A 21,862-nucleotide genomic window follows, 5' to 3' on the forward strand; every position below is an offset into this window, starting at 1 on the left:
CAGTGCGCTTCAGACTAAGCAGTTTCCCCGCCCCGCGCTTCCGCCGAAAACAAGAGGGCGCGACGTCGCGGCACTTTCCGGAACTGTCGCGAGATCTGGAGAGCTCGGGCTCTTGCTCCCCCTGGCGTCGCGTTGGCGCTCTGGCCCTTCTTCCTCAATTCACCGTAGTGCCTGTGTGCGTCAGGTTTTGACTTCACACAGGGCCGACCGACTTCATGGGTGAAGTGATTCATACAAGTGTTTTTTGAGCCCCCTACTACGTACCGAGTAGTGTTTTAGGCATAAGGGTTGGATGTGGGAGGGATACATAAATGGACAGCAGCCCCTACTCTCTGGGAGCTCCTAGTGTAAAAGAGAGAAAGGCAAACAAATCACTCAGATTTACACTTGGCCCGCTCATTAACATTTATTGAGCGCCTACTCTATAGCAGAGTAAGCATTACTGAACGCTTTATATTCATTACCTCATGAAACCGCTTCAGTGACCTAAGACAAATAGCCCCACAACGTTTATCCACATCATACTACCTGACCAAGCTGAGATTTATGGTGAGGTTAAATTGCGTGAGATTTTGTAGACTCCTTTTCCTGTCCTGTCTTTAGAGCCAAAGTTCTTAACTGCTTGCTATAAGAGAGGCGCAAACAAAATGCTACTGGGTCCAGACAAATAAATCTCGTTATAAAGGCAGTGTGATATTGGTGTAGGGATAGACAAACCAATGGAACAAAGTATAGAGAGACCAAAAAAGAACTACATATATATGGACACGATTTGTGACAAAGAGGAGTGAGGAAAGTATAGTCCTTTCAATAAATGATGCTGGGTCAATTGAATATCAATAAAGAAAAAAATGAAACTTGACCCTTACCTTACATTATACACGCAGATAAATTCTAGGTGCATTACAGATCCATATGAGAAAAGCAAAACAATAAAGCTATAGAGCTGCGCTACCAATGCGATTGCCATAGCTAACGGCTATTGAGTACTCTGAAATGTGGCTAGTCAGAATTGAGAAGTGCTGCAAAAGGGAAGATTGATACATTATATCACTTTAAAATTAGAAACTTCTGATCATCAAAAAAACTTATGTCATCAAAAGACGTAAGAGAATGAAAAGGTGTATTGTGGAGAGGGAGAAACAAATAAAGACCTTGCATTCAGAATATATAAAAGAATTCCATAAATGAGGAAAAGACAGTCAAATAGAAAAATGAGCAGATTTGAACACAAAAAGGATATCACAAAAGAGACTATCTGAATGGCAAATACACATATGAAAAAGTGCTCAAATTCATTAATCATAAGTCATTAGGGAAATAATTACAGAGATATCACTACACAGCCCCCAGAATTTTTTGTATGAAAAAAGACTAACAATACTAAGTGTTGGCAAGCATGTGGAGCAATAGCAATTCTCACACACTGTTGGTGGGAATGTAAATTGCTTTAGCAACTTTGGTAAACAGTCTGGTCTTAACTTCTAAGTTATAACAAACACAAGCTATGATCCAACTATTCTACTTCTAGATATATACCCAACAAAAATTCATAGACAAGGGCACAAATATATATCCAAGACTATTCATAGAAGCATTATTTGTAATAGCCACATTCTGGAAACATCTGAAATGTTCACAAACAATAGAATATATAAATACATTGTAGTATACCCATGCAACAAAATTCTATACAGCACTGAAAAATGAAAGAATGGCTGCTATACAAAAAGCCAAACAACAAATACATACTTCATGACACCATTTATATAAAATTCAAAAACAGGGAAAACCAGTCTGTGGTTTTAGGAGTCAGAAAGTGGTTAACTTTGGGATGAAAGGAAAGATAATGATTGGTAGGGGGGCTTCTGAGGAGTTAGAAGCATTTTATTTCTTGATTTGATAGTGGTTACACAGGTCGGTTCACTTTGTAATACAGTGGTACCTTGGTGCTCATCGTTAATTGGTTCCAGGAGGCGCAATGAGTACCAAAAATGATGAGTACCAAACACATTTTTCCTATAAGGAATAATGTAAATAAATTTAATGTGTTCCCAAACCAAAGACAATGAGATTTTTAAAGCAAAATGTAAAAAGATATGGTTGGATATCATTACTTTACATTATAATTAAACCAATAAATTAATAGATACTTAGATTAAATAAAATAAAAACTTCACTTTACCCTGAGAAGAGTCCATGGCCTAATGGGATGGTGGGAGGAGAGTGGGAGGAGGAGGGATTACATGGAGTGATGCTTGGAAGGAAAGTCCCCCTCCAATAGAACAGCTGTTCTTTCTCTTTTCTGCCTTGTTTCAACTTGCACTACAGGCTCTGACACACTCTTTGTCACCCTCACTAAAAACTTATCCAATGAGGACTGCTTCTGTCTTCTTTTCAGAATTCCTCAAAAACGCGAAATTCTTTGGTCATTCAATAAATTTCTGCTTGTCAGAGCTTTGTCCGGATGGTACTTCTCCACAAAGTTTTGAACTTCTGCCCATTTTGCACACTTTTTTTTTTATCTAGGAACTAGGGACATCCTCCCTTACTAGAAATCTCTTCAGCCACCTCTTTCTGCTGCTCCTTCTATAGTTCCTGCAGCTCCTCAGTGCTGAGCTCTTCACGATGTTCCTCCACTAACTCCTCAGCATCAGCCCTTTTTTATCACTTCCTTATTCTTAATGATGGTGGAGACTGTTGTTCTAGGCATATCATATTCCCTAGCAAGATCAGTAACGTGAACACGGATCTCATATTTGCCTACTGTTTCCTTTTTTTGCTCAATGGTGGTGCAAAGTAATTTTCTTTTCTTCTCATCACTATCACTGCTCATTTTCTTAGGACTCATGATGAGAAAAAAAGTGCAAAAGTAAACAAATGACCACAGACGCTAAGCTAAGACTGCAAGGGGATGTGCACAGGGCAACAGCTACTGCATGACTAACGCGCATGACCCTTTGTTTTGGCTGGAAAGGGTAGCGAATCACGAGGCAGCTGACACTTGTGTGTCAAGTGTCCAACGAATGACGAGTACGGAGAAAAAACTTTCATGTCAAAATGCTTCGAGTACCAAATTCGAGGAGTTTCAAAGTAGTTGAGTACTGAGGTACCACTGTAATTCATTGACCTGTCACACTTATGATCTGTCCACTTTTCTATATGTATGTTTTACTTCAATTTAAAACTTCACTTTTAAAAAAAGTGCTCTGGGGAGTTCAGAGGCTATAGAAAGCTCAAGTCTTCCTAATCTTCCAGCTTGTTTTCACAGGACAGCTTGAGTGATGCTTGCAACGTACCAAACCTGATTCTATCACTTCATATCTCCTTATTGCCCTGAGAATCAAATCCCAAGACCATTCATGTCCCTACCTCTCTCCTCCCATACACTTAACTCTAGGATAGCCTGGAAAATACTGACTTCCCAAGCTCTTTATAGTACTCTAGGCCTACAAAGAGGAGAAACCCCTCCCAGCAAGCTTCTGGCTAATTCCAACTCATTTTCCAGGACCTCAGCTCAGTCTATCACTCACAGAAAAACCTCTGCCCCAAACTCAGTATTCTGGAAGCACCATGTGCTTCCTTATTACAGCCCTCATTCCACTGTCTTGTAGCTACTCATTTAATTATCCCTCTCACCTAGAACTTGAGTTCCTTTGGGGGCTCATCCCTGTCTCCTCAGTGCCTAGTGAGGAAAAGCTTCAGGGAGGGAGTGATGTTGGGTGTGGCCTGTAAGGATTCAGACATTGTAGACTGGGAATGGACATTTCAGGCATGAGACATGGTAGTGAGAAGATTCAGAAGGAGGGAAGATGTGTGCATGTTCTGGGGACCTGGGACATCTTGATCTATCTGGCTGAGGCCAAGGCTACTTAAAAAGAAAAACATCTATAAAGATCAGTTTGGGCACAGACAGGAAGATCTTGAATGCTAGTATTTTAATCTGTGAGGAGTGGGGACCACTAAAGGTTTTTGAGCAGGGATATGACACGGTCAGAGCTCTGGTGGGAGGATGAAGGCTAATTTGGAAGAAGAACAAGTAAAGTTGGAAAGTTAAAGGAAAAAATAACTTTGACTATCCAGGTAATAGGAATAGAAGGACAGGAATTCACTCAAGATACATGTCTGAGGTATAACAGATCAAAAAGGCTGCAAAGTAGTAGAAAAGCCCAGGAAGACAAGGCAGGGGAAAGGTCCCTGGCTCAGAACTTCCACTCTAAAACGTCGCCATTGGGAGACTCAGAAAAGATCATAGGCGTAAGTGGTCAGAAAAACAGAAATGTGTGTAGGATTCAGCTGAGGAAGGGTGAGAAGTCACAGATAAGTCTGGTGACCAGGGCAATAGTGGTTGGGGCAGAGGAAGAGGAACTAGTTTGGGGGAGAGGATGGGGAGGGAAATGATGAGTAAGTCTGCTCATTTCTTTAGTGTTGGCCTCTCTCCATAGAGATTTGGAAAAGCTCTTGACAAGGTTCCCAGGTAACAGAATTGCTTGGTTGTGGCTTGGTGCCTTAGCTCAGCCACTGGATGTTCCCTTTGCTCAGGATCTGGTGCTGAACAGGCTCTGGATGATTGTTGTGCTGGTTTGAATCTATTATGTACCCCAGAAAAGCAACATTGTTTTCATCCAATCTTGTGGTGCAGACTTATTGTTGGTGGGATCTTTTGATTAGGTTGTTTCCATGGAGATGTGACCCACCCAAATGAGGGTGGGAACTTTTGATTAGATTATTTCCTTGGACATGTGACCATGCCCATTCAAGGTGGATCTGAACTGAACTAGGGCATGGTCCCTGATGTGGGTTCTGACAATCTGCTTGGAGAGATAAGAATCAGACACAAGCAGTTAGAAGAGTCAGAGAGGTTTTCTGACAAGACTGGGACAAAGGCATTGGTGAAGTTTGGGGAGACTTGCAAGGAAAGAGAACACCTAGGCAAAGGCCTGGAAGTGGGAATGTGGGTGGCTCATTTAGAACATGGATGAAATAGTAGGAAACTCAGGCTGGGGAGGTCAGTGGGGGTCTGATGGTGAAGGACCTTCAAATCCAGGCCAAGTAGCTTGGGACTTTATCTTAATAGACAAAGGGAGACCACTGAATATTTCTAGGCAAAGAATTGACACGCTATAAGATATTTTGGGAAGAAGGTTTCAACTGCTGTGTGTGTAGAATGGATTGTTGGGGAAAGTGAAAAGGCAGGGAATCCAGCAGAGGGGCTTCTGAAATAATCCTGGTGTTAAGGGTCTGAAGCAACAGTGGGAATGGTAAGGGAAGGTTACAATTTGGGGATCTTTGGAAAAGTAATTGACGAGTCTCAATGATGTGTCATTTATAGGATCAAGGAGATGATTCTGAGGTTTCCAGCCTGGGAAATGACATTTGTTTATAATTTTGTTTTTAATAGAGTACAATTATTCAGAAGACACATTAAGCTTAGATACAGAATGAATGAAGTAAATACAAGCTACTTTGACTTTAATGTGAGCTTTCAGTAATAACTCAGAAAAGGAATCTAGGCCTCTCTGTCAACTCCTTCCTGAAATACAGTGTTCTTTTGGAGACAAAAAAAAAAAAGGCCAACATTTACTGAGCCTCTCGAGGAAGGACTTTGGAATGAGACAGTAAAACACTCATATTTCTCTAATACCCTAATGCATGCTTACTGTGCCCTAAACCTTCCAAAATATATACAGTAAGGTCCAGAGAAAGGCAACTCAAATAAGAACAGACAAAAGGAACCAATGATTAAGACTTTCCATCCAGCTCAAGAGTCATTAAGAGGGCATGAACGTGAGAATGCCAACAGGTGTAAAAGGAATTCTTTCTTACACTAGCACAGCACTCGTCAGTTTAAAATGTTCTTTCTTGTCCATTATTCATTCAGTGAAACCTGAGCACCCTGAGCTTGGAACTCTGGGAGGAGAGTACAAAGATGGAAGAGGCCCAGTTGCTCTCACATGAGCTGTCTAATTTGATCTTTACAACCTTGTACACCTTTATTCCCACTTGACAATTAAGGAAACTGAGATTCAACTGCGGTTAACAGCACAGGCTCACTAGCTCTGGTACTCTGGGCAAACTACTTAGTTTCTGTGAGGCTCAGTTTCTTCAAAGTAAAAAGGAAATACTAACCTCTACCTCATGGGGTTGTGAAAAGTAACTTTGAAAATACACAATAAAGTGCTTAGCACATGCCTGGGGCACAGCAGACATTCATTTAGCCATCATGATTAAGTCGTGTGGAAAAGGATTTACAATAGTTTACCCCATTTCCTTCTGGTCCTCCCTCCAAACTTCTCACTTTGCTTCTCCTGTGGCCCTGAGTTAAGCCTCCTAACAACTTTGAGGTACCATCTATCCCAGCCAGTCACTCTGCTTGTTCTGAACCCTTTGACCTGCATTCTCCTGTATATCCCTTTCCTTGTCTCTCATTCTCTTCCCTGTCCTGTCCCCTTCGCTCTCCCCTCACTCAGCCTTTGGAGTCTGAAGGCTCAGTTTGCTGTATGCCCTTGGACAAACATGTACTTTAACTGCTGAGCCTCAGTTTTCACATCTGAAAAAATGGGAATAATAATCTCTACAGGATTGCTTTGTGGAGTAAATGAGAGGGAAAAAGTGTAAGAGCTACGTAAACTGTACAGTGTTTTACAAGTTGGTTACTGGCTTCTCTCGTCTCGGTTCCATTTCATTCTCTTCCTCCTCTTCGGGTCTTCAAATTGAATGTTAGGACATAAGTCCAATCACAGCGCACATTTCCTGGTTGTTCCCGCCTTCCATGCCTAAACGAACCAATCATATCACCAGAGTGTGGCGAGATACCGCCTCTTGACACCTTCTCCGATGGCGTTTGCATTTTCCGCCGTCTTTGCGCCTCAGCCTCTTTTCGCCTCGCACCCCAACTTCCCCGACTGTGGAAGAGGGGTCCTTTCTCTTCCTTGTCCCAACCCCCGAAATCCTGGACTCCAAAGGGTTGAACGGCAGGACCGGAAGTGTGTCCTGCAGCAGAGGGTCCCCAGTGAATCGACGCCGGAAGTAGCGATTGCTTGGGAAGGATTCCGCTCGCTCCGCTATGGCTGCAATTCCCCCCGACTCCTGGCAGCCGCCCAACGTCTACTTGGAGACCAGGTGAGAGAAGTCGGGCTTCTGGGGTGGGCTGGCGGAGGCGCCGCGGAGTCCGGGCCTCGCCGGGGTACTGGGTGCCTGGCGCGCTCCCGGGGGAAAGTGGCGTCCACGTGGAGGAGCTGCACACGGATTGGCGCCTGGAACACGGCAACAGCTGCCTGATAATCCTCCTCGCTCCACTCTTTTCATTCATTCTTTCTTTCAACGAGCCTGTATTGAGTCCATAGACGAGGCATGTAGGGTAAAACAGACACAGCCTTGCATTTAGGAGCTCATAGTATAGTGAATGAAACAGATGTGTAAATCATTAGGTGACAAGTACTACAGTTGTAGAAACAAGTTACTGTGAGAACACAGGCAGAAGCACATTTTCCCCACGATCAGAGACGTGCTATAATATAATTAAGCACCGAACAGCCCGTGCAGTGCCCCTGATGTCTACCATCACAGTTTAATCCTCCTACAAGCCCAAATGATGTGGGTAGTATTACACCTTCTCCCGTCCAATTTTAGCAGGAGGAAATGCCGAAATTTACAGATTAAATAGCTTGACCAAAGCCACACAGCTAGTAAGAAGGGGACCCTCGTTAGAGCATGGCTTGTTGGCCTCACATTCTAGTTTTTTTAGCTCCATTCATTCCAATGCCTCTTTGGAAAAAGTTAAAAGTGATCTTTCCAAAGTAAGACCAGAGGTCCTGCTCAAAAACCTTAAGCAATTTCTTGCTGTTGCAGTATTAAGATCAGACTTAATCTGGTAATTAAGGTGATTTTTTTGTCTCATCTGGCCCTTGCCTACTTCTCTGGCTACATCTTCTGTCATTCCCAAGTTAGCAACCAGGGTCCAGCCACGGTTGGTCCTTCTGTCCATCTTTGCCCCATTGCTTTCCACCAGAGCATAGAGATTTTTCAGTCTCCTTTGTACTTCCTTGTGCTCCTCTTGCTCCCTGGAACTCTTCTGTCCCACTTGCTTCTTCTTTTCTTTTTTTTTTTTTCTCTTTAAAAATTTTTTTCTTTTTATCTTACCTTCTTATATGCCAAAATTCTACTTCTTCAGGCCCCAACTTGAAAGTAATTTCTGACCTCTGTTAACATTTTTTTAAATTAAAAATAAATAAAAATTTAATTTGAAGCAGTGTAGATATAGAGTAAGAAATGAAAGCCAGCCCTCCCTGTATAAATACTAATAGTTTGTTGGATAATCTTCCATGTTTTTTTCTATGTACACATATAAACAACTCTGTCTTATGTTTTATTTTTTAACAAAAATGGTGTCATACTACCATACTCTTTGTGTGTGTGTGTGTATTTTTTTTTTTTTCTGTTATTTGCGTTTCTTTCAGTAATACACATAGCCTTCCAGAGAATGGATATTTTATATTTTGGTCATTTCCAACTTGAAGAACATTGAAATTGCAAATGATACTGGAACACTGGAATGAACATCCTTGCACATATTGTATCCTTAGGCATTTTTGTAAGTTTTCCCATAGGATTGATACTTAGAAGTTGCATTTGCTTAGTCAAAAGGTTTGTACCTTTCAGAATTGTATAGGTACTTCTCAGTTTCATTCTAAAAGATTATTCCTGTATTTAAAAAATATCCACAGGATGTAAGTAAGTTCCATGAGGGCAAAAGCACCTAGAATAGTGCCTTACACAGAGTAACTATTAATCGTTTTTGAACATCAGTAGTGTGAAGGATGGAGTGCAGGCAGAAAGGCTGTTAGCAAGCTGTCTTCTGGCACATTCCACATATATTTATAGGGCGCTTACAATGTGCAAAGCACCGTCCTAGGCCAGGCTACACAGTTGACTCACTTCCCATGTTCTTAGAAGAGTGATAGGGTAGAGGGGAAGGGTCCTATCCTAACCCTCTTACTTCTTTCCTTTCTTAGCAGTAAGGAAACAAAACAAAATGCTCTTTTTGTCTTTGTTACATCTCCTCCCAAACATGCGAACTGTACCTTTTTTTCCTGTTAAAATTTGTTTTGAATAAGTAATACATTTCCTTTTTTTAAAAAATTTTTTAACTTTATCGAAAAATTAAAACAAAAAAAACATATTTCAAACAAAACAAAGCAAAGGATTAAGAAAAACAAATAATCTAAAATAACTGCTTTGCTTCCAACAGGAACATCTAGTTTAATACAAAGAACATCAGATTAGGAATTAGAAAGACATAGTTTATCTTGGGTTCTGATACTCTTGACCTTTCTGGGTCTCAGTTTTGCCATGCCTGGTACTGTGAGGATAACCTTTCTGACAAGGTTGATGTGTGCAGATCTTAGAGATAATGTGACAAGCAGTTGCCTTATGTAACTGTGAGTAATTTATTATTAGTTTGCCTCTAAATTGTCTGGTTATCTATTCTATGCTATTCCCTGCTTCGTGCTTCATCCCCTCTCTTCACTACTCTTTATGTCTCCTAGGTTCTTGGCTCTATTGCTAAATTTTTTAATGCAATAGCTTTTTTTTTTACTTTATCAAAAAATTTTCTTAAAAATCAAAAAAAAAACCAAACAAAACAAAGGATTAAGAAAAATAAATCACCTAAAATAACTGTATTGCTTCCCAACATGCCCAGTAATACATTTTCATAGTTCAAAATACCTATGTTTATAAAAGGCATCCATTGAAAAATCTTCCTGTCGTCCCTGTCTCTGAACTACCAGTTCCCACTCCCACCCAGAAACTTACGCATATATAATTATGAACTCCCAATGTGTATTTTTTAACTTTTTGTTGTTGTATCATGTACAATTCAAAAGTTCCCATTTTAACCACTTTCAAGTGTACAGTTCAGTTTTATAAATCACATTCACAATGTTCTACTACTATCGCGAATATCCATTACCCCAACTTTTTCTTCACCTCAAATAGAACCTTTGAACCCATTAAGTATAACTCCTTCTTCTCCCCCACCCCCAGCTCCTGGTAACCTATAATTTACTGTCTGTTTCTAAAAATTTGCTTCTTCCAGGTATTCCACATAAGAGAGATCATACAGTGTTTGTCTTTTTGTGTCTGGCTTATTTCACTCAACGTGATGTCTTCATGGTTCATCCATGTTGTCACATGCATCAGAATTTCATTTTAATGGCTGAATAATATTTTAATGTTCTCCTTTTTTAAAAAAATTACATGCTGTGTGTAAGATTTTTTCCTCCTAATTTAGGAGTTGGTTACATTGGTTCAAGATGACTGGTGATTTACTTTTATATGTAAGGTATGAGAATTTTGAGTTGTCCTCGGTTGTTACTTTGTTTAAAAAAAGACCAAAAAGCCCTTTATGTTTTACTCATAGGAGTTATGTATGTTCATATTACTTGCAGTGAATTGTTTTCCTTTGCTGAGCATGAAATCTGGTGATTATTACAATTTCATTACTTATAAGCTTGAAAATGAAGAATCCTATAGCAATCCCATAATCTTCCTGTCTGTTGTGACCTTGCTCTTGACTGGAGCTATGCTGTCCTCTCCCACGCAGCATGGGGATCATTGTGCTGGAGCTGTACTGGAAGCATGCTCCAAAGACCTGTAAGAATTTTGCTGAGTTAGCTCGTCGAGGTTACTACAATGGCACGAAATTCCACAGAATCATCAAAGACTTCATGATCCAGGGAGGCGACCCAACAGGGACAGGTACAGTTAAGCTGACATTAGTTTCTCAAGTCTCACTCCATCATAACTGGATGAATGTGCTGCAGAGGTCTGTTTTCCACATACCGGGGACTGGGTTAGTTGATTCTGGTGACTGCTGCCCCTCGAGCCCACATCTTCCTCCAAACTCACACTAGTGGAGTTGACCAAAAACCATCCTTGACGCTTGGGCTTTTTAGAGTTTCTTATGAGTTTCTTTTTACTTCCATATATTGTTCACTAAGAAGGAATAATATTTGCCTGAATTCTAGTGATGCATAGAGTAGTCCAGTCAATCAGAAGTAAAGTATGTTCGATGTTTGGGGAAAAATAAAATATTGGGTTCTTTCATTTAATAGATATTGAGTACCTACATTATGTTAGATTCTTCTCTAAGCTCTAGGGATATAGCTGTGAACAAAAAGAGCAAAATTCCTGCTCTGAATAAAGCAGGAAAAGGGTGTGGGGATGCAGTTTTAGTAGGATGGTCAGGAAGGACTGTCTTCTCTAAGAAGATATTTTTGGAGGAGAGATCTGAATGAAGTGAGAGAATGAGCTTTGTGACTCTAGGGGAAGAACAGCACAGAGGCCCTGAGGCAGGAACCTCCATAGGAAATCATGTAGGACCTTGTAGGGTATGGCAAAGATTGGGTTTCGTTCTGAGTAAATTGGGTGTCATTGGAGAGTTGTGAGCAAAAGAGTGACGTGATCTGACTTATGCATTAAACAGATCACTCTGGCCACTATTTGGAGAATACATATAGGGGCAAGAATGGGAACAGGAGACCAGTTAAGAGACTGCTGCAGTTATGTAGTCTGGAAATATGTGGTTGGACTATACTGATAGTAGAGGTGGCGAGAAGTGACTGGATTCAGGTTATGTTTTGAAGGTAGAGCCAGTGGGATCTGCTGACAGATTAGATGTGGGGTGTCAGAGAAGGATGACTTCAGGGGTTTTGGCCTTAGTTAGTGGGTGAATTTACTAAAATGGGGAGGATGGAAAGAGGAGCTGGTTTGGAGGGGGAAGATCAAGTAACTCAGAGTTGAATAAGTAAGTTGACTATATGAGGGTAGAGGTCGAGGAAAGGTCTGGTATGGAGATTGGAATTTGGGAGTTGTCTTATTTGAATAGGATTTGTTAGTGAAATTAGTGAATGCTGACACTTTTAAAATTTGTTTTGAGATCCCTTGCTCCTCATAGTTTGCTTTTCTCTGCTAATTGCTGCTCTTTTTCCTTTCAACAAGCCTGGTTCTTTTTGTGGCAGAATATTTTTTCAGTCTCGTTCTTCTTTATCATTCTCAGTTGTCTCATTATTCATCCTTTATGGCTTTATGCCAGAGGCATTACATTTCATATATATATATCACATTTCAAAATAGAGAGTATACAGGAAATTAGGAAGAAGAAAAAAATCACACGTAAGCATATTGTCTAAGGATTCCTAACCACCATTACCAAATCCCCCAGTACCCCACCTCTCAGAGTGACCAATTTTAACTTTTGTTGGCCATCATTCTTGACATCTTTTTATTCGGATGTGTAGTTAAAAGGATGGATGGAGGATAGCTAGATGGAAATAATTTCAGTATGTCATGCATGCTACTGTTTTTAAAATAAAATGTATTCTGTTTAATTTTACATGTATTTAACCAAAAAATTGACTTCTTGCTCTGAGAGGTGAGACCATTAGTACTTAAATTTCTACCCTTTCCTTTCCTCACTCTCAGTTTTTGCATTTAGTTTTATTTTTACCTTGTCTGAGTTTCTAACATTTATTTTCTGTTCTACACCTATAATTCCTTCAGCTGCAGTGTAGATTCCACCACTAGGCTTTTCTTTCCTGAGTGCTAGAGGGCAGGATTTCTTGCAGAGTGGTTTTTATTGAAAGTGCTGGAGGGTATTATATTTTTGAACTTGTTTCATGTCTGAGTATTTCTGCCCGTTGCCTTTATACTTGGAAAAACACCATGTCCTATTCTTGTGCTACACTCTTTCCCTTGGATCTTTTGAGACAATTCTGCTCTATTGCCTCTGGTTTCAGACGTGCTTTGGAGAATACTTAAGCCAGATTATTCCTTCCTTCAGTTCAGGGAGAACTTTTTGTCTTACATTTCTAAATATTTCCTCTGTTATATTTATTGGATTTTCTATTTCAGGAAACCAGTTATGCTTTGTTTCATCACCTTTGCCTTCCATATCTATTACATTCCTTTTGATTGTGTGAAATATTGATCTTTTTCCTTTTTTCTCTGCATCCTCTGAAATAATCTGAGACCTTTACTCTGGGCCTTATTCAATTTTCAGTCATGCCTATTTTTTCTTTATTGCTCTAATTTATTTAACTCTGTATTGGTGTCAATTTAGTTCTCAATTTGTTTCCTTAACTCTGCAATCTTTCTGCCTTTTTCTTTTGATTTATTATCTTGTCTTTGAGCTCTTGTTTTAATGGATTCTTTTTTCTGTTGAGTTCATCTGTAGCTTAAGGAGCCATGAGAAGGCACTTTTCAGGTTATGTTTTCTCCCAGTCTGAATTTCTGGAGGTGTTTTTTTCTTCCTTCCTGTTCATCTTATCTATGCTTCTTCCTTTCTGTTCATCTTATCCATGCTTCATGTCAGCACCTATGCCCCACTCTTTTATTCCCTTGAATATAGTGAAGCGGATCCTCCTGGATACTCTCCCCACCTATGAGGGACCAGCTGTCTTCCCCACTCCAAATGCTCAGTTGCTTTCTCTGTTTTACTCTAGCCTGAGAGGGTGTTTAGAGGAGGGAACTTCAGCTCAGCTCATGCTAAGTGAGCTCCTTGTGGGAGAGCTAGCCTTGGTTCTGTCTTCTGAGGCTCCCTTAAAAGTGCTGTCCCAGGGCCTCCCCTAGCCATGAGTGTGTTCCTTTGACCCCACCCTGGGCTCTGGGTAAGCCCCCAGTTTAGCCCAGTACCCTGAAGGTGATCAGCCTGCCCTGTTGCTCCTGAGTGCCTGTGGTATATGCAGGTTTCTACCCTCAAGGACATTTCCTTAACTTTTTCAAGGTTGCCCACTCACCCCTTCTGTTGGCTTCTCAAAATTGGAGGGTGTTTCTGAGAATTGTCAGGATGATGTTCTTTCTTTCCTGATTACTACTTTGAGGAAATGCAGACAGAATCTTCTATTTCTTTCCTTGGCTGACTCTTTTCAGAAATTTTGGAATAAGTTTGTTTCCTTTTTCTTATTTGGTTGATGCTGGTGAGTTTTTGGCTTTTTAAATTTTAATTTTCTTATGTTCAGTTTGTCAGGTATTGAGGGAGATGTCATCTAATTCTTCTTCACTCCACTTTCTTTATCTGGAAATGTCTTGTCGACACTTCAGCATACTTCTTTTCTCTCTTCTTCTTTCTCAATGTTAAGAACTGAGAGAGTGCATGATTAGTGTACAAGAATTGTACGTGACTCCAATGTGAGTTGCTCATGTCAAAACTTCCCTAGATTTCTGTAGTCAGTTCACATCCTTCATCATTCCCCTGTCCAAGATGTAATTTTAATGAAGTTGAATCATTCAGAAGATTTCTGAATATTTGAACAATGACTAATTGGGCTAAGTCTGCTGGCAGATGTGTGGTGGAAGGCAAACAGTACTTAGGCCCTCCTGGGTCACTAGTTCATGTCTGCTAGTTGATCAGGGAATAAGTTTTTTGCTAAGAATCTCAGATGGGCAGCATGTAGCATCCTGGGCTCTCTGGCAAATGGATATACCATTTCTATCCCCAACAATCCCTCAGTCTGGCTACTCAGGAACCATTCTTCCACAGGCTTTCTCTGATACTTTCTTTGCCAAATCTTTCCCCAGTTCAAATACCCTTTAATTTCCTGCTTCATTTTAAACCATTTTTCTTCTTTAAATTTCCCTTCTTACTATAACTCTGTTCTCTCCTAGCTCTTTCCTTAGCTCTCTGAATGTCTTTTATCTGTTTCTACTGACTTCTTTCCTCTCCTCCCTAAAAGACATGGAGATCCTTTCCAGCCCTTCCTTTAGCGCTTCCTGCTCGGCACTGAGCCTCACAGTTCCCACCAGCTGCCGTGATTGCATGATTAATTATATGCTGATTATCCTATGCATCACCCGCACTCTGATTTCATACATATCTCCTCTTGGTAGCCCCAGGAACACCTGAAATTTAATGTGTTGAACGGCAAGCTCATCGTTAATTTTGTTCATTTGATGAATAATTGCTAAGACACTGCTGGGTATCCTCTGCTGTTGTAAGGCTTGTGAGGAGTACTTCAGCATTAGAAGCCAAGGCATTTCTTTTCTTTACAGAGCTTCCAGCCCTGCCAGGAAGAAAAGATATTCATTATAAGAAACAACTAGAAAGCAATATTAAATAGGCAAATATATGGTGGGATGATATGGATTTTGTATATGATAGAGGTTAAACTAATTCATAGTTAGGGAAGAAGTACAGTGGAGTGGAATTAGAGTGGGAGGGAGGCATATTTTGTGCTGGACCTTGAAGGAAATGTAGAATTTTAACTGTTGGTAGGTAGAGGGAAGGGCATTTTGGATCTAGGGAGAAGACTGAGTGGGGAGCAGAGGCACAAGTGGCAGAGATGCTTGGGGTGTGTGGAGGACCCTCTCCCCTCTGCCATCATGTCCTGTACACTGGACTGGCTCTGTGGCATAACCCAGCCACCTCTCCACATCCAGGACAAACACATCCAAGGATGTGATTTCTAAGACCCCTACAAATGTCATGAACCTCTGAACTGCATGCTTAGGCAACAGTAAAGGAGCAATTTGGAGCATAGTGTACAGAATAGTAAGAAGCTCATGGGGGAAAATGGGGCCACTGGTTAATGGACACTCCCAGCGAGAGGAGTTCAGATATAATCTAGTGCCATTCAGAGGCCATTTTGGATTTGAGTCAGGGATGAGAAAAATATATTAGGAAATATAATCCAGCTGTGGTATATGGCAAGGCGGTATAGTGGGGGAGGGGTGGGGTGAGTGAAGAGCAGGGTCATGGAGCCCAGTGGGTTTGGGTTTGAGTCTTCACTTGAAATGAACACTTAACTAAATATAGACAAGTTATGTAATGTTTGCTAAGCCTGCTTCATCTGTAAATTGGGAGTGTGATCATACACAACTCATGGGGTTGTCTTGAGTACAAGCTGATTCTTGTAAAATGCTTAGCACAAGCTTGACACAAAATAAGAGGTCAAAAAAGTATTTGTGATTATTTATTATTTATTGTGTTTATTTGTTCACTTAACAAATATTTATTGCACTCCTACTATAAGCCAGGCCAAGTACATTAAGTACTCACAAGACTATATAGTAAGAAAGCCTTCACAGAGCTCTCATTCTAGTGGGAGAGCCAGACATTGAACAAACAGCTACATGATATACTAACAGGTCATGACAAATGCTGTGGAAAAAAACGTAGTACAAGGGGAGAGTAAGCAGAGCTTTCTTAACCTTGGCATGATCAGCATTTTGAGCTAGATAGTTCTTTGTTGTGGGGCTGTCCTGTGCATTGCAGGAGGTTTAGCATCCCTGACCTCTATCCACTAGATGCCAGTGGCATTCCCCAGTTGGACAACAGACAATGTCTCCAGCTTTGCCAAGTGTCCCCGGGGGCAAAATCACACTTGTTGAAAACACTGGGATAGAGTGTGTCTTAGCTCTCCAGTTCATCTTGGGATGTCTTAAGCAAGAGGAGGAAGAAGAGCCAGCAGAAGAGCAAAGATCTTAGAGATAAGAAAGAATTAAAAAAAAAAAAAATAGAAAGCACAGATCATAACGAAAAAGATTAAGGAATTTCAACTGCTTAAAAAAAAACAAAGAAAACTTCTGGGCATCAGAAGACCTTGTTAAAAGAATAAAAAGTCAACTGGGAACAGGTATTTGCAAAAGCATTAACTGACAAAGGATTAGTACTATCCAGAATATGCATATAAATATGAAAATTTCAACCTCTAGAAAAGGGGCTGTTCACAGAGGAGGGAAGTTAAAGCCAGTAAACATGAGATTATGTTTCATGTTTAGCAACTTCAGAGAAATGCTAAGTAAAACCACCACAAGAGATCTGACACCTCTTAAATTGGCAAATGTTAGAAAGTCTGACAAAGGACCTAGAACAGTAAAAGTAAGAATGAGAGTACTGTGGGTGGGTGTATATTGGTTCAGCCTCTTTGGCCAGATATATTGAAAAATGTAGCATAGTTTCTAATAGTTAATCATTGGAAAGATCCTAACTATCCTTCAACCCAAGGAAAGATAATACATAATTTTATACAGTGGAATGAAAACCTCAAAATGCTCCACAGAACAAAATGGGTGAATCTCACACAACAGTGGTGAACAAAAAAGCTAATGCAGAAAAATACAGAAAGTATGATACCATTTATATAAGCTTAAAACATGTAAAACAGCAATATACATTTAGGGACATATACATTTATGGTAAAAAAGAAAATGTGTGGCAGTGACAAACTCCCAGTCAGAAGAGGGGTTCCTAAGAGGGAGGTGTGATTATTTTTGTTACCTCTTTGGAGAATGGAGGGTGGAAGGAATGCAGTGGAGGTGCATACATGGGTTTCAGCTGGATTTGGAGTACTTCATTCCTTGAGGGGGGGGATCATAGTTGTTTGTCATATTATTCTTTGTATCTCTTGTATGTCTAAAATATTATATACCTTAAATGTTTCTGAAGAGAGAGCAGAAGAGAAAAAGAGCCTTGAGAGTACAGAGCTTAGAAAATAGGTCTGTGCCTGTCGCCAGAGTATCGGTACTTGACCAGCAAGTTTTTGACTTGAAAGCTCATAAATTATTGGCTCTATAACTGATCATGACATCCATGAAGCGTACCCTGCACCAGAGAAATGTTTAATCACTCCTTGTCCCTGTGCCACCTCTCCCCTATTCCACATGCCCAGAGGAATGCTTTGATTGGAACTGGTTGTCTTTCTGACATTTTGTTGCCACCCCTACTGGGTTGAGTTGGGTTATGTAAAGGAAATATATTATGAGTAAACGGTGCAGTAGAGGCCCAAACTAGTTGTGGTTGGTCAGACTATGACTGGTGAGTAAAAGGGGGCCTCTGTGCTCTTTGTTTTTCCTCTCTAGATTGCTCCAAAACCCAGGCTTCAGCTATGGCTCTTGATCACCCTATCCCTTAATCCTCTTGTTTGTGGTGAACTTGATATGACAGTTTTCAGTTCCCGGAGGGCAGAGATCTTGAGGCTTTGTCCTGGCAGCCCTCACACTTTCAGACTCGGCCTGCAGACAGGCAATGCACTACTGAACCTAGTGCCCTCAGCTTGCTCACTCAGACCTCAGACAGGGCTTGACCCCAGTTTGGCCTCAGTTTGGCCCCACAGCCCTGCCCCTCTTTCTCTCGTCTTCAGCCCCAGGACTGCCAGCACCACGCCCTCACCCCTGCCACTGCCCCTGGGAAACTACTTGACTCTGTGGTGGCTTCAGAAGAGTAGAGCAAAGCTAGGTTTGCCAAGTCAGAGGGAACATATGGTTACATAATTGCCCTTTTTGTTGGTATATTGACATGTTGGAATTTTGGGAATGAATTTTTACATTGGTATAGTTCATTAACTTTCCAGAAGCATATATAGCCTGGGCCAGGTAGAAGGTTTCCCCCAGTCTGTTAGATTCACCCCTATTCCTCTTTGAGAACAGCATTTTCTTCCTGAAATGGGGCCTTTGAATATCCTGTGACAGGCTCTGTGGTAGTGAAGCATCCTGAAATCTAGAGCAAAGGACTTTTACCATGGAAACACCTTAGCAGTACCCAGGAGCCTCTGGGGTGGACAGGGTACCGTCAAGCTGCACATCTTGGCGATGTGGCAGGCTGTAAAAGGACTGTTTTCTGGCCACCAGGCAAATAGTAAGCTGATAAATCCGATATTCACTTTGCACCAGGCTCTTTTGTCTTGGGTGGTCAACTTGGAGAAGCCAGTGTAGTTGAACAAGGCATATGGTTAATTCAATAATTGATTAATATTGCTTAGGAAAATTACCTCCTATTTATGACAATTTTTTCTATGGGAAAACCTTCTTTAACTTGTATTATTCTGCTCTAAGAACAAAACCTGCCTGTGCTTAGGAGACCCAGCACAGCACCACACTCCTGTGGACATTATATAAATGACCTTTGGCAGTCATGTTGCAAATCATTCCCATTTCTGAGTTTCTTCATTTTCTTCTGATGATATATTGCCTCTCATTGCAACTGCCTCTGCCTACTGGAATATTATTCCTTTCCACCACATTGCTACTTCCTGCTATCCCTATTTCTCCTAAAGGTTGATCCTTTGACTTAAATGAATTTTCCATCATCTGGGGTCAGGATGGCAAATAGGCTTCAACTCCTGTGCCGTCTCTGGCCCATTAACAATGACTGCCTAGAGTTCTGGGTTGGTCAGGATTCAGCAGGGAAAGATGCTGATTGTGTAGCAATGTGCTTGGGGCACTCCTGTCTAAAATTTTCCTTAAAATGTTAAAAATCAGGAAACCTCTTAACACATCAAGCTGTGAATGGTGGTTATCTGTAGATGGTTAGATTACAGGGGATTTTAGGTCCTTTTGATAATCTATGTTTTCTACATTTTTGACAGTGAGCATGTGTTACTTTAATAATCAAGAAAAAACACTCTGAATGTTATTTTGAAAAGAAACGTCTTAACTGAACAAACCCAGTGATTTGAATGTGCTTGCTAGCCTGTGTTGCAATATGCCCAACAGGGGGGCTAGGCTTGCTTACTACCTTTTTCTTTCCTGTACTCTGAAAAATCCTTTGACCCTGGGCCAGAGTTCTCACGTGAGGTAGAATGGTAGGACTGGCTGATGCATTTCTTGTATTCTAATTGGGTAGGTCGAGGTGGTGCATCCATCTATGGCAAGCAGTTTGAAGATGAGCTTCATCCAGACTTGAAATTCACGGGTAAGTATGATCTGGCTGGATTGGGTAGGAAGAGAGAATGGGTTTTACAAGCACATCCTGTCGGCTGTGAGTCAAGGTGAATGCCTCACGCCATGGTGTAGTGCCAGGTAGCTGCCCCACTGCAGTACCGCAAAGGGTCCCAGTGGGTTAGAGAAGGCACCGCCTCTCACAGAGTCCTGAGCCTTTCAGAGTGCTGGTCTGAGTGCTCTAGCCTCCACCGACTTGACAATTGCTGTTATAAACTAGGATATCAAAATCTTCCTCATAGAAACAGGAGACCTTGCAGGGATTTTTGGGGGGAATAGGGAAAATGTTCCAGCAATTAGTGGAGATCATCAGGGATAGAGAACAAGGAAGATGAGGTCCCCAGGGTAGAGCCGTGATTGCCTTTTTGTGCTGAGGGCAGAGAACCTGCCCTGCAGGAAAAGCTACCCAGGTCTGGGTGGTTGATGACAGAAGCCAGAACCAAGTCTTGGCGTTTTTTCATTCCTAGGCTGGTGTAGCAGCTCCACGGTGGACCCATGGGGTTATTCATATTCCTTCCTCTTTTCTCTGTTCCCACCAGGGGCTGGAATTCTTGCAATGGCTAATGCAGGGCCAGACACCAATGGCAGCCAGTTTTTTGTGACCCTGGCCCCCACCCAGTGGCTTGATGGCAAACACACCATTTTTGGCCGGGTGTGCCAAGGCATAGGAATGGTGAATCGAGTGGGAATGGTAGAAACAAACTCTCAGGACCGCCCTGTGGACGATGTGAAGATCGTCAAGGCCTACCCTTCTGGATAGACTTGCTGTCCTCTTGGCCAGATCTTTGGGTCCTCTGAGATGGCCCCGTGAACCAGCTTAAAGATGATCTGGAACGACATGTAACTCTAAACGTCATTCTGGCCTTACAAATCACGGAGCTGAGGAAGCCTGGGTCTTGGGTGAGTTAAGAGATAGAAGTGTATTTTAACAGAATGCTTGTTCTCTCTTCTCCCAGTGCCTGCATTGACAGAGCATTTGTAGAAATGCCCATACAAGGTCATGCACAAGTTACTGCTAACTGCAAATGATCCATACTGCTCCTTCTTGTGAGTGTCTACTCTGATCCACTTGGAAAAAAATGAAGCAAGATCTGTCTATCTGTGGTGTCCAACCAAACTCTTCCTGGGGGAGATTTATATTCTGGCCTGCCTCTGTTGCAGTCTTTGGTGGCTGACAGCCACAGAATTCAAGACCAAGGAGTGTCTGCCAGCCTGCTTAACTCTGTGCACACCCTATTTCAGTCTCCTACATTTGTTCTTCCAAGGAAAGTTTGCATCTCTCTCTGTTTTCCTTCTCAAAACCAGAGCATCAACACTGCTGTTTCTGACACTTAGACATCCCACGCAAAGCCACATTGAATTTTTGCCAAATGAAAAATGCATCCAACAATCAAGTTTCTAAGAAGGTGTCAAGTGGGGAATGATAATGCGTAATAATCAAGAAATGAATTTATAAAGAGACAGCAGAAGCTATGACCATTTTTTCCCCAGGAAGTAGTGGAAATCTGTAGTAAAAGCACAAGGCGAGACTGAATTCTCCTTAAAAAGCAGCATTCTCATAAAGGAGAAAGGCACCACTTAGATTTTTTTTTTCATCTAAGACTTTAGAGAAACCAGATGAGATTTTTATTTTATTATTTTTTTAATCTTCCTGTTGTTTTGTTTTGCTTTGTTTTTGAGGAGGGATAGGGATAAGAGGAACAATACATTAATACATACATAATACATAGAAACTTCCAAAATAAAATGCCACTGATGGTGAAAATTGCCGTGGTCTGATTTTAAATTTGCTATGAGGTTCTAGCAGTCATTTAATCCCTGAACCATCTCAGGTAGTGTTGCAGTGCTCATATCTCAAGATTTCACATCATTTTAGGTTTGTTGATCTCTAGTGGACTTCTCCCATTCAAGAGCAGTTCTAACTTTAAAAAGGCAGAACCAAAGAAAGAAAGTGTGCTGAGAGAACTGAAGAAGCCTGTGAGCTTGCAGGAGGGCCACCTTAGGTGGATCATTAGGTGCCCAGAAGAAATATATGTTATGTTATTTGCTTCCCTAAACTGATAGATCCCTTGAGGATGGAATTATGGCTTTAATGTTCCTTATTACTCTGTAAGTTTTGGAAATGGTGATTTACTTTATGGAATGG

The 21,862-nt window shown here is 41.2% G+C and overlaps 1 protein-coding gene across 1 annotated transcript; it reads left to right on the forward strand.

Moving 5' to 3' along the window:
* Positions 1-6,814: 6,814 nt before the first annotated feature.
* PPIL1 (peptidylprolyl isomerase like 1) lies at positions 6,815-21,481 on the forward strand. The gene is made up of 4 exons (XM_037844555.1): positions 6,815-7,122; positions 10,607-10,761; positions 19,622-19,690; positions 20,256-21,481. Exons 1-4 carry the CDS (start codon positions 7,067-7,069, stop codon positions 20,474-20,476), a joined length of 501 nt encoding a protein of 166 aa, XP_037700483.1. The 5' UTR covers positions 6,815-7,066; the 3' UTR covers positions 20,477-21,481.
* Positions 21,482-21,862: the final 381 nt, after the last annotated feature.

This window comes from Choloepus didactylus, chromosome 7 (assembly GCF_015220235.1).
Source record: "Choloepus didactylus isolate mChoDid1 chromosome 7, mChoDid1.pri, whole genome shotgun sequence".
NCBI lineage: Eukaryota > Metazoa > Chordata > Mammalia > Pilosa > Megalonychidae > Choloepus > Choloepus didactylus.

Excerpts from the sequence above, each read along its gene's own strand:
- PPIL1 (XM_037844555.1), top strand. The coding sequence starts at position 7,067 with ATGGCTGCAATTCCCCCCGACTCCTGGCAGCCGCCCAACGTCTACTTG. Across the intron at positions 7,123-10,606 it reads AACGTCTACTTGGAGACCAG|CATGGGGATCATTGTGCTGG; the intron begins GTGAGAGAAGTC and ends TCTCCCACGCAG. Across the intron at positions 19,691-20,255 it reads TCCAGACTTGAAATTCACGG|GGGCTGGAATTCTTGCAATG; the intron begins GTAAGTATGATC and ends TGTTCCCACCAG.